Source organism: Balaenoptera physalus (genome assembly GCF_965194825.1).
Source record: "Balaenoptera physalus genome assembly, chromosome: 5".
In the NCBI taxonomy this organism is placed as follows: Eukaryota; Metazoa; Chordata; class Mammalia; order Artiodactyla; family Balaenopteridae; genus Balaenoptera; species Balaenoptera physalus.
In genome coordinates, this window is record NC_138884.1 from 47,656,178 (window position 1) to 47,669,935 (window position 13,758).

Genomic DNA, 13,758 nt, shown 5'->3' on the forward strand with positions numbered 1-13,758 from the left:
TGCGATGAAGAGTGGCCCCCGCTCGCCGCAACTGGAGAAAGCCCTCGCACAGAAACGAAGACCCAACACAGCCATAAATAAATAAATAAATAAATAAATTAATTAATTAATTAAAAAAAAAAAGACATGGGCATAAATGAGGGACTCACAATACTTATAGGAGGGTAAGAACCCATGTATGGGGTGGGGAGGAGGTTGAACTTGGACAATTTCTTAGAGGAGATAGTATTCGAGCATTCTTAGTTGAAACTTGAAGTATTTAGTACATTTTAAAGATAATTTCCCATGCATGGGGAATAGCATAAGGCAGTTAGGAAAGAGAGGGTTTGGAAATCCCAAGGAAAATTCTGGGATTTCAAATAGTCCAGTTTGATGAAAGAAATGGGTAAGAGGATCAAATGAAAGATCTGGCTACAAGGGTAGGCTGGGGATATGCTGAGAAAGTTGGATTTCATTTTGTGGTAGATACCAGATTTTTGAGCAGAGAAATAATGCACAATTATGTATGCAATTATGGGTGACAGGAATATTCAAACATCATCCACAGTTCTTAATATATAATTAAAATATAGTTTTTTCACTCATAAATTACAGGGAATCTTTAATAAAACATATGTACAATAAATAATTATACTTAAAAATGTTCATCTGACAGTTTCATGCCTTTTCAACAGAAGAGGCCACAATACCAGGGAAATCAGAAGGCAGTCTCAATAACTCTTCTACTTCTTCTTGCAAAGCCTCTGCTTTCTCATGCAACAGCAACTACAATAAAAAATCAAGACATGAGGCAAAAACATCAATTTCTAGAGAACTGCTAACATTTTACCACCATCTGTTCGACACCTGAATCCTTACATACCAGCAAACTAGACATTAAAACTAATAATGAGATTGAAAAATGGCCACTTAAGAACAAGTGATTACAATTAATGAAGCCGAGATATTTAGTTAAAGCCATTTTAGCTGATCACTGCATTTGGTATACCAAAAATAAGGGAGCTTTAATACTCTCAAAGATTTGTTTTATTGAAGACTCAGCCACTTAAAAATTAACTTTTAATCTATAAAATTTAAGACAATTTTGCAAAAATTTAATTAGTTCTTGAAAATGTTATCCTTTATATATGGATTTTAACTATTCCTCAAAGTTTAGTATGCTATCTTTTAAAAGCTTATCAGTGTTTCAAAGAAAAGTTTTATTCAAGCTTCTAAAATTAACATGGTTAATTTCAAAAGAAGCATAATGAGCAAAGAAAGTATTTCTAAACCCAGCACATAGTAGATGTCAATGAATATTTGCTGAATAACGATTTCTCCCCTTTCTTTAAAAAAGCCAGAAATAAAATATTCGTATTTGTTGCATCTGGGTTTTGAGTATATTGGTGTGAAATATTTGCACTATTTCTCTTACAACATTTTTATAATAAAAAGGTCAGCAAAATCACACAGAGGAAAAAAACCACTCTCTACCAATTTGATATAAAGCATAACATTATTTAGCAGTATATTAAGGAGTCTAAAATGTAATTAGGATGTATATGTGTAACTGACACTGTGCTGTACAGCAGAAATGAACACAACATTGTAAATCAACTATACTCCAACAAAAATTAATTTAAAAAAAGAAATTTCAAATATAAAAAAAAATAAAGCAATGAAGTCAAGAAAAAAAAATGTAATTAGGTAAGCTTTCCAGTAACTGAGGTAATGGTGACCATGCAAAGTGAATCTACCAACACATCCTGTAAGCACTCTACAGATCACCAAGAACAATAAGTAAACCATAAAAAACTCACATGTCAACATTACTAGAATACAGAGAACACCACCTACACCAAATGACTTGAAGTGTTCTGTTTACCCCTTAGAGGCCAACTAGTAACCTCTGTTACTAATTCTTTTTTTTTTTTTAATTTATTTTATTTTTATTTTTGGCTGTGTTGGGTCTTCATTGCTGACTAATTCTTTATATTAGGCTTTCCTGTTCAAATTACTGTGTGGTTTCTGTTCCTAATGATTAGACCCTGACAGATACAACCAGAAAGTAAGAAAGTACACCAATAATGATGGGGACAGGCCAAAAATACACAGGAGCCAGTTTGCAGGGGCTCCTCCTGGCCAACTCTGAGACCATTTGACTACCAAAATAAGTATGAACCCATCATTCACTCTGATATAAATAAATGAATTAAAAGATAAATGAGGAAGGAATAGCTTTTCCTCATAGTAAAATGCCAATAAAAAATATAGAGGGAATAATGGAGTTAGAAAATCACCACTTGACAAACATCACAGAAATAAGTGAGGCAAAAATCATCAATGAATGCTAAAAAAAGCGTGTGAAAGTTTAATGAAGAATAGGATATCTACATAGTCTCAAAGTATCCACTCCGAAAATACTAATAAAAAGGGAAAAATAATAACTTTACAGTGGAAAAGCTTGCCAGCTGACACTTCCTTAACCAAATGATCAAAGTCATTATCAGTAATGTGATAAAGTGACATCCTGTGGCTCCTGATCTGATGTACTAAGGACACACAACTTTTTTGTGGCATTCCTGCAAAAACCTGTTTAACCTCAATATAATCCTAACTGGTGTCCTTACTTCCATTCTTGATCCCCTATTTTCAACCTCTAACCCACTCTTCTACTCAAAATCCTGCAAGGAATATCCATTTTACTCTTTCAAGCTTACTGGAAAAGCAGAAGGGATGGTGGGAAGGAGAGCGTGTACCTCAGTCCCTAAGATGGAAGCCATATATTAAGAGTGGCTGAGCAATGGGACAGGGCAAGTATGGGTCCTTGGACACACAACTGATTCCTCATATCAGCTGTGAACTGTTTGTGTTTGAACTAATAAACCTTTAACATTTAAAGTCACTTATTTTGGCCATCGTTACCGCAGCTCCCTTTGTATCCTTAATAACATACAGTGTAACTCTATAGTCCTGCTCTACTACTTACTGACTAGCTGTGTTTCCTTGGGTAAATCAATTTCTTTAAATCTTACTTATTTATTTATTTATAGATTTTATTTATTTATGTATTTATTTTTGGCTGCGTTGGGTCTTCGTTGCTGTGCACGGGCTTTCTCTAGTTGCTGCGAGCGGGGGCTACTCTTCGTTGTGGTGCGCAGGCTTCTCATTGCAGTGGCTTCTCTTGTTGCCAAGCACGGGCACTAGGTGCACGGGCTTCAGTAGTTGTGGCTCGTGGGCTCAGCAGCTGTGGCTCGTGGGCTCTAGAGTGCAGGCTCAGTAGTTGTGGTGCACGGGGTTAGTTGCTCCGCGGCATGTGGGATCTTCCCGAACCAAGGCTCGAACCTGTGTCCCCTGCATTGGCAGGCAGATTCTCAACCACTGCGCCACCAGGGAAGCCCCAATCTCATTTATTTATTTATTCAAATATTTGTTAAATATCTACTATAGGCTGAATACCGTGCTAGGTGCTACAGAAATGGAAATAATTATAACTTCATCCTTATCAACCCAAAGAACTCCTAATCTAATGGAACAAGTTTTAGTGTCTTCATTTGTAAATTGAATGTGACACCAACTCTGTCCACCTCAGAGGACTGTTGTAAAGATCAATCAAAGCAATACAAACAATGTGAGCACCATTCAAAAAAGTAAGATGGAAATTTACTTTTCAGCCAGTTCTGATCTATATATGACAATAGTATAACAGTGAAGTTAAAAAAACAAAAAACTATGTGATTTCAGACCACAAGGATAGAACTGTAGTTGAGATCAAGAAGGAAATAACCCCAAACTGTTGTGTAATGGATTTACCCACATGGAGCAGGAGGGTAATGACAAAGTGGAATGCGTCTAGCAAAGGGTAACCAGGATAGTGAATAGCCTAAAACTAGGTTATTTACTACAGGTGAAAGAAACAGAAAAGAGAAGCCCTTGGAGGCAAGAAGAGCCGTTTTCAAGTATGTGAAAAGCTACCAAATGAACAAAGCAACAGCCTAGTTCCACAGGGCAGTACTCTACGAGGCCATGGTAGACATTTTAAGACAGCCTCATTATATTGGGATGCTCTTTGTAACACTAGGGGTCCAAAAAGAGAACTACTTAATTTCTGAGGTTGTAGGTTCCTTGTCAGTGAAGGTGTTTAAAGGTGAAAAGACCAGATGTCAGAGATGCTGACGAAAGGACTTCTGTGTCAAGAGTAGCGGGAGGCAGAGTTCAGCGAGTTCCAGAGTTCCTCGCACTTCAATGAACTCTTGAAAGTGTCTTTATTTTTTAGGAGACTCTTTTCCTCCTTTTAGCAAGCCTTGTATCATAACACGTGTACTATTTTTACCCACATACTGTGAGTATAAACTTTTGCATATATAGTTAAACGTTTTTGCTTTTATGTCTAAAGTATAAGGAGATTACACTACAAAATATCATAAAGATTGGGCTTCCCTGGTGGCGCAGTCGTTAAGAATCTGCCTGCCAATGCAGGGGACACGGGTTCGAGCCCTGGTCCAGGAAGATCCCACATGCCACGGAGCAACTAAACCCGTGCACCACAACTACTGAAGCCCACACGCCTAGAGCCCGTGCGCCGCAACAAGAGAAGCCACCGCAATGAGAAGCCCGTGCACTGCAACGAGGAGTAGCCCCCGCTCACTGCAACTAGAGAAAGCCCGTGCGCAGCAACGAAGACCCAACACAGCCAAAAATTAATTAATTAAAAAAAAAAATATCATAAAGATTAAAAAATAGTTTGTTTGCTTACCTTGGCTGATGAAACAATTTGCTTGGCCTGGCGTCTTGATAAATGATCAATTGTTTTTATCAGCACTTCAGGATTTGCATTAGCTAAGTGCATTAGACTTTTATAACCTGCGTTGTATAACTGTCTTGCTCGACCCTGAAAAGTATTACAAAAATCATTACGATCAGAATTTGGGATTAGGAAAAAATAATTAAGTGTCTTACTGAAGGGAAAAAATGCACTTGCAGAGAGAGGAATAAACTAAGATAATAAATATGAAGAGATAACACATCAGAATCCTGAGGAATTTTAAAAGATGCATTTGGGTGGTTCCAATCTGACTGCAAGATAGCTAGTTTTCTGTGCAGCTTAAGTGAGCTGATATGTGCTGCAATCAGAAATAAGAAACCCATTAGGGCACTTAGGCTAGGGGCATCCCCAATCAAATGTTTTAGTCCAGTATCCCTAAAATGTTCTTACCATCTACTCAGGGGACCTCTGAGGTAGGGGTGTGGGGGGTGTGTGTCTGCATTCCCAAACAGAACTCCTCTGATTTAAGAACTGAATAACGGAGGATAAACTGAAATCAAGGGTTGGTCAAAAATAGAAAACTAAGAAACCAGCTGAGGATACTTTCTCCTCACTCCCTTAGAAAATGTAAATGACCCTCACTGCCACCAAGTCACCACCACCTTCAACAAGCACTGTCTAAACTGACAGAAGGTGATTCTTCACTGGAGTAGAGGAAGGAAGGCATGTTAAGAATGACACACATACCTGGGGAGAGTCACCCCTATCCCTACTGTTACTTTTTCTCACAAATGTGATTTTTCATCAGAACTTCTTCCAGATTAACAGGGATTTCTGGGAGACCATGGCAGCAATTAATTAAAAAAAAAGATTCCCATGATAAATGAACAATAAGGCTATTGTCACTTACCCTGACATGACAGTAAAACCTGATTTTTCTGTTGGTTGAAATCATCTCAGGTGGGAAACTGGGAAGCTACTAACCTCTAAAACTCCAGTCACTTCCATGAGAGGGATCAGCTCTGCCTTTACACAGTAAGTCAACTTCTTGGTAAGTTCTACCAAAAGGGCTCTATAAACCCAGAACTCCTCAAGTTCCTGCAGAACACAAAGAAATATGCAGAATTTAAATCTGGTAAGTTATTTCAAAATCTAGTTTGCATCGTAGGGGGCTCAGAGAGGACTCTCCCTTCTGTAAATTCTGGAAGTTGGGTTAAGCCAGAGATGACCAATGACTCCAAGCAAAATTATTACAAGGAAACATGGCAGAGACTGAGGAATGTGATGGAATGGTTTTATGATGAGGAAAAAGATTGAAAAGTGAAAAATAAACAACTATACCCCAATTAAAAAAAAAAAAAGAAAAAGAAGTCAATAAGAAGAGTTCTATTCATTTTTATCAGAACATCAGCAAGTGACTGCATAGTTTTTCTTTCCCAAATGATTGAAAACAATTCCTACCTCTGGAGGTTTATCCTGAAGGCAAAATACTGAATACGGAAGGATTCAAATACAAGATGATGCTCAGTGCAGCAGTATTTAAAATAGTATTAGAAACCATGAGCTGGTAATTCTTAAAGCTGGGTGGGTAAATGGGTATTCATTACATTATCTTGTCTTTTTAAATATATGGTTGAAATTTTCTGTAATAGTAGTTTGGTTTTTTGTTTTGTTTCATTTTAAGTTTCCTTTCTAACCTTTGGGTATCACTGTGAGCATTTGTGATGCATGGAACAACATTAGCTAGCTACTTTGTGACCACTAGGAAAGTAGTCAGTGCACTAGTATGGCAGCAAAACAAGAAGAAAAGAAAACCTTGAATAGAACTACTGAATCAATCAATCCCAAACTGCCTTAGCTCTGGCTTTCCTGCTACATAAGATAATCATTTTTCCTTATTGTTTAAATTTCTATGGAATTTTTCTGTTACTTGCAGTTAAAAGTATCTTAACTAATATGATCAGTGTACTATTTTATTCCACTTACATAACATTTTTTGTTGTTGTTTTTTGTTTTTATTTATTTAATTTATTTATTTTTGGCTGCGTTGGGTCTTTGCTGCTACACGTCGGTTTTCTCTAGTTGTAGCGAGCAGGGGCTACTCTTCGCTGTAGTGTGCAGGCTTCTCACTGTGGTGGCTTCTATTGTTGCGGAGCATGGGCTCTAGGCACACAGGCTTCAGTAGTTCCAGCATGCAGGCTCAGTAGTTGTGGCTTGCGGGCTCTAGAGCACAGCCTCAGTAGTTGTGGTGCACAGGCTTAGTTGCTCCACGGCCTGTGGGATCTTCCCAGACCAGGGATCGAACCCGTGTCCCCTGCATTGGCAGGCAGATTCTCAACCACTGAGCCACCAGGGAAGTCCTACATAACTTTTTATAAAGAAAAAAATGCTTTAAAATATTGAAAATACATTCATGAGAGTTGTCAGATAGACTGACCCTAGGATCAACCATCAAATTATAGTTGCTTTTGAAGTTCAACCTGTAGATTCTTTCACTTGAACAATTGTGTAAGGCTCACGTCCTTATAGTTCTAAGTAAAACAAAGGGATAAACCTATCAGGGAACACCTTTTTAAATATGAAAACAAACACAGTAAACTTAAGAAAATACATTTTAAAGGCCAGCTTCTCCTTATTATCCATAATTTTTGTGTACCAATTAGCTACCATGTAATTAGGGAATATAAGCTAAAATTTAAAAATCAGCATAAATAAAAGGTATTTAGAAAGGTAAATTTGCTAAAATAATTATCATTCAATCCAAAGCCAAGTAGTTTTGGATTATTTACTCCATTAGCGTATATGATAGAACAAATTGCCATATACACACACAGAATATGGAGGCTTAAGATAGGGCAAATGAAGTAGATTTTAAGTTTAAAAGTAGAATTCATTGTGGAAAAAAGTTTTAAAAAAATAAGTACAGAAACAAATATTACTATGCCACCCAAAAATAATAAATTTCAATGCAGCAAAAATGGCTTATCTTATAAACTCATCAAAAAACTGTCTGGGTAGAAAACTCTGGTAAGCTTTGTTGTGTTATTTAAGGAAATTCTGAAAGCTTCTTTTAGTAAAGTCTTAAACAAATCGATCTCAAATGCATATGGCCAAAATTAAGTTTTCTTCTTGATTTATTTTATAAAATATACATTTGATGTAGAAACTAAAGTAGCTGCCTGACACTGAAAGCAAAAATGGGAAATTACTGTGGTAATCAAAAGAACATGGTACTGAGTAGTCAGGTATCTGCTGGATATTGGTAACATACCAATCAAACACTTTACACAGTTACCACTCAGGAGAAAGACACCCACACAGAATCTACATCAATGGAGAAAAGTTATTGTAAGAGTTGATTCCAGGGACTTCCCTGGTGGTCCAGTGGTAGGGAATCCACCTTTGTCTAATCCACCTTAGACAATGCAGGCAACGCAGGTTTGATCCCTGATTGAAGAACTAAGATCCCACATGCCACGGGGCAACTAAGCCCGCATGCCGCAACTACTGAGCCCGCACACCAGAACTAGAGAGAAGCCAGTGTGCCACAACAAAGAGTCCATGTACTGCAATCAAAGATCCCTCATGGCGCAACTAAGACCCAACGCAACCAAAAAGAAAGAAAGAAAGAAAAGAAAAAACAACAACAACAAAAAGAAAGAGTAAAAAAAAAAAAGAGTTGATTCCAAATACTTGAAACTATTAATGATAGTTCCAAAAGTAGAGATAACTAAGGACTTTCTACTTGTTCATTATACGTTTTAGTTGATTCTGTCATTCTGTAATACCTTTATTACATGCCTGTATATAGTATTTTTTTAAGTGGATAAAAACAAAGATATATTTTAAACAAATTTTGAGTGCTTTGTAATAACAGAAGAAACGAGAACATACTAACTGGTTTTTGAGTTTAGTAACAGTTAAAACAGAAGATGCACACAGCATATATCATCTATTCAGTGGAATTACCTCACAGAAATGTAACACACAAGAGGAGAATGCGGCAGCTCCAGAGAGAAGGTTTTGTATATATCCTCGAGGCATATTGAATTTTTCAGACACACTCCAAATGTTGGTCTCTTTGAGCAAGGTATAAAGGATAAAAGACAGGTATAGTCTGTTGACAATATTCTTGTCCACCTTCTAGAAAGACACAAGTAAGTTTATGTACTGGACCTGCTAAAAAATGTACATTACATTCAAAATGGACAAAATGTAAAGCGAATGAAGTTGTACCACAGGACAGCAAGGACAGAATGGTTCCACAGAAATAAATCTAAGTTCTAACAAATGTACTTCAGATTAGTTCAAATTACCGTTTTTCCAAGTGTAAAAAAAGAGATATGCCAAATTGTTCCCAATTTAAAGTTCCTTCTATAGGGAGTGTAGTGAGTTGAATTGTTCCCCCAAAAAGATATGCTCAAGTCTTAACCCCTGGTACCTTTGAATGTGACCTTGTTTGGAAATAGGATCTCTGCAGATGTAATTAGTTATGGATCTGGAGATGAAATCATCCTGGATGTACAGGGGGCCCTTAAGGGCCCATTATTCAATGACTGTCATCCCTTACGAGAGAGACGACACAGAATGACACAGAGAAGGCAATGTGAAAATGGAGGCAGACTTTGGAGGGATGCATCTACAAGGATTGCCTGCAACCACCAAAAGCTAGGAGAGAGGCAAGATGGTTTCTTCCTCAGAGCCTCCAGAAGGAACAGCTCTGACAGCATCTTGATTTCAGATCTCTGGCCTCCTGAACTGTGCCAGAATAAATTTCTGTTGTTTTAAGACACCTGGTTTGTGCTAATTTGTTATGGTAGCCTTAAGAAAGAACACAGGAAGGAAAGGAGTTGGGGAAACCTTTACATTTACTGTAGTATTTATAGGTGGTATATATATGTGTGACTGTGATTATAAATTAGACAAACGCATGTTTAGATAAATATGTTAATAAGTTTACAAAGTAAATACTAGATTCTATGATTTCTACATGGTCATGATAAATAATTAATGTTTCCAAAGTTAAAACACTGAAAGAAAAATGCTTCCTGTAGTTGACTATTTCTATTCTGTATATGTGCTTTTGCCTGTGGTGCCTAGTGATTATTTTCTGGGTAAAGCATTAAGCATTAAGCTAACTCAGAAACTGAGTAACTCATGCTTAAAATCAGAGGAAAAAAAAGATGAATTTTAAAGAGAAAAAGTAGGTTTAAAATATAAAATTATATCCTTTACTACAGTAAAAGAATGTTTACGATGAGAACCTAGGGCGGCACACTGAAGGATATAAGAATTACAGATTCTGCGTGTTGTACTGGATCACCCTTTTAAAAAGCATTAAGCTGAAAAAGTATGATAGCTGAAAAACAAGTAGGAAAAGATTACCTTTTAATTTCCCAATTTTAGTGCATCTTCATTATCAACTATAAATTGAGTCAACGTAGATTTTGCTTAGAATGTATTTTCAAAGCCAAGAAAAATGATATAATTATATTACATGGCAAGATAAGCCACATTATGCCAATTTCAAGATTTTTACAAAAAATGTTTAAAGGTCTTTTTCAATGTGAAGACATCAATTAGATTTTAAGTAAACATCACGTTCTGCAGAAGTTTTTTAAAAAGATACTTCTAAAGCACTGAACTAGTAACTAACCCATTTGTAATTAAGACAAATCCATGCCCATACTATTTAAAATATTTAATTATCAATTGAACAAACATTTATTGACTATATTTCATAAAATGTAACAAAAATAAATTTTGATTCAAGTTTTAAAAGATACATTATTCTAATAAGGTTTTATAAATGTTTATTATTTGGTAATGAGTTCCAAACTAATATGATTTTGTTTTTATTTTATATTTTAGAGTTTGATACAAAAGGCTTGTTTTAAGAAATATCTCTATTCAACATTTTGAAGGCCTAAACAACAGTCATTTCTGAGGTAAAAGACCCAATCTAAATATTGACAACATGAATACTGAAGTGCTATATATTTATAATTTTATGATACATCAATACAGGGGACAGCTGCACCATTCAATTCAAATGTAAGTAAACACCGCCTTCCATTTTTCAAAATGAAATCAGTAAAATCTATATAAATTTAAAAGATATAGGGGAAATGGTAGGTAAGATAATTAGGTTTCAAGGAAGATTAGATTACCAAAGAAAATGAAAAATGAAAAAAAGTGTATTATGAGGTGGAAGATTATATGAACTTAAGGATTTTGAATGCATGTTTGCCACAGAATTATTTCCACTTCTCTTAAGGTTAGTGTGTGCATTCAACGCTTGCTTCATGTTTGTTGACTAAACTTTAAAACACAAAAATATAAGATATCACACAAGAGTATTGCCTTTTCCACTTCAACCTTCTAAAATGCTTTATGTACTTCAAGTACATTGGGAGTTCTTTGGGACAACAGCAACAACAAAAACAAAAATCCCAAACTCGTCCTATCTTAGAATCCCTGATACCAAGTAAAATGCTTAATAAAAAGTTTCTAGAAGATTTTTTTCTCCCTTGAATTGAACTTATTTCAGGATTCCATAATACTGTGAAAACATTTTACAAATATTTTACAATTTATATAATTTAAGCCATAATAAGTAGCCTAAGAAAAATAGATAAATAAGGTTTACCTTTTCCTATGATAAAGACTTACATGTGCATGACTATTTTAGAAATACAAAGGTACACATAAAAAGGGCCATCACACCACCCAGAAATAAATACTGTTTAAAAAAAAAATACCTAAATTTCTGGTCCTTAGATGTTTTAAATAGTAAAATGGGAATTATATTAAAGAGGAAAAAAGTGAACCAAAAGGATCAAGTCAACAAAGGAGATGATACAACAGCATTAATTTTGTTTTATGAACTTAGTTATTTAGGAAGGAAAAAAAGACTAGGTTACCTTCCTGATGGCTTGACCTGATGCTTTCTTCCCAATAAAGTTCTCAGAGACTCCAACCAGAACAGCCACATTTTGTTCTGCTGGGCTGAGCTGGCTAAACTACAGAGAAAAAGAGTATAAATATACAGAAAAATTAAATTGTAACTTTAAAAAGTCTGCCATTAACCAAATCCAGTATTTAGTCATATCACACTTTCATTATTATAAAAGATATGAAAAAACCCACATATTTTGTTTACAAATATTGCAAGCTTAAAAGATATAGTATTAAAATATTTGGGTTAGCCAAAAAGTTCGTTCGGGTTTTCCCGTAAGCTGTTACGGAAAAACCCAAACGAACTTCTGGGCCAACCCAATATAACAAACTTTAGTAGAATGACTTAAAGACATGGCCACAAATACTGTGACCATGGACTATGGGCTCATGTTTAATATGGGAGATGTCTGTGGGAAGAGAGAAGATGGAAAGCTTTTGAAAGTAACCGCATTGTATAATACCACTTAGAAAAACTTAGAGTAACAATTTAAAAATACGACATTAAAAAGAAAGTTAATTTCCTGCAATTAAAAGCTGCATATTGCTTCTGCCTAATATGTGTTCGTGCATCTAGCCTGTTCACAGTAAAATCATAATAGACTGTACTCTACCACTTGGTTTTGTAACAAGTATGGCCAGTTCCACCTTGCTACTGTTGATAAAGATGATATTCCTTTTCAGGTATTAACATCACCGGGTTTGGTGTGACATGATGTGACATCACGTGTGACTGTAATAGAGCTTTCATGTAATTAAACTATCAGTCATCAGGGATGGCTTTCATGGTTTTCTTTATATTCCAGGCATTATAAAATGTAGTGGTCACCAAATCACAAGAGTAAACTACATTTGGGGAAATGGGACCAGGATGACCTTTTTTTCTTTTCTGCACCTTTCTTTATTTTTTTGATAATGAACATGTTTATATTTAACAGAAAATATTTAAGTGAAACAAACAAAAAATGTTATTGCCATATTACTACTTTAAAAACTTGAAGACAAAGGGCCCAATTTCAAATATATTTTAATACAGAAAAAAGTGAATAATCACTTGACAAAAATCATATCCTGATTCATTATTGTAGCCTGTATTGCAGAATCTTATCGTCTCACCTGCCTGAAGTATATCATCCAATCAGGGTTACACTGAGAAGCCATATCATAGGGAGTTGTTAGGTAAATTAGATGAAGAAGGCTTTCAAGCACAAGTCCTTCAAGACCTTTCTTCAAGTCTCTGTAGAGACTGTCACAATAAGCCAAATCTATAGTTCCTAAAAGAAAGACACGAATAGTTCATATTTCATAATCACCAAAGGGGGAAAGAGGTGACTTTAAAGAAAGTCTAGTTTAGGAGTTAACTACAAAAGTCTTTAAAATCTCTTACTATGTAACTTAACACAACTATTTTGGAGGTCATTTTGATAGTATCCATCAACATTTAATAAGTACATACCTTCTGACCCAACTACTCTATTCTTGGGAATCTAACCCAGAGAAACATTTCCACACATATCCAAAAATACATGAACAGAGATGCCCAAGCAGCCTTGTTTATAATGGAGAAAAATCAGGAACAGTGTAAATGTCCATCAATAGGGTAGTGGTGAAATAAATTATGGTATCCATACTATGGATGACTATTGTACTAAAAGAAAAATGAGGTAGATTTAAAGGGATTAACATGTGAAGATGCTCATGCTATTTTATAAGTGAGAAAAGCAAGCTCTGTGTGTGTGTGTGTGTGTGTGTGTGTATACATATATATACACACACACACACATATACACGTACACACAAAAATATTTGGAAGGATATATGTATCAAATTGCTATGAAATTTACAGATAATGTCTGCAAAAATATATACCAAATTGTTATTCTTGGTAAGATATTATGATTTTATGATTGCTGAGGGAGGTGAGCATTAAGGAGGGATGACCACCTTTTTCTCTATATACCTCTACAGTATTCTAAATTACTTGTTTCAAAACACTTTTCAACTTTTTAAAGTTGAAGTAGTCCAACAGTTTGTAAGATAAGATTAATATTATTAAT

The 13,758-nt window shown here is 35.4% G+C and overlaps 1 protein-coding gene across 5 annotated transcripts in view; it reads right to left on the minus strand.

Annotated features, from left to right (window-relative positions):
* Positions 1-584: 584 nt before the first annotated feature.
* Positions 585-13,758, minus strand: part of HELQ (helicase, POLQ like) — a 41,569-nt gene continuing 28,395 nt past the window's right edge. For 3 of the 5 annotated variants that reach the window (XM_082464038.1, XM_082464037.1, XM_082464041.1), the window contains 6 exons: positions 12,818-12,975; positions 11,668-11,766; positions 8,714-8,887; positions 5,729-5,842; positions 4,736-4,870; positions 585-765 (listed from right to left, as the gene is read on the minus strand). In XM_082464038.1, coding sequence (XP_082320164.1) covers positions 658-765; positions 4,736-4,870; positions 5,729-5,842; positions 8,714-8,887; positions 11,668-11,766; positions 12,818-12,975 — 788 coding nt within the window. In that variant the 3' untranslated portion in view covers positions 585-657. The remainder of the gene's footprint in view (positions 766-4,735; positions 4,871-5,728; positions 5,843-8,713; positions 8,888-11,667; positions 11,767-12,817; positions 12,976-13,758) is intronic. The other 2 variants (XM_082464039.1, XM_082464040.1) reach the window with 2 other exon arrangements.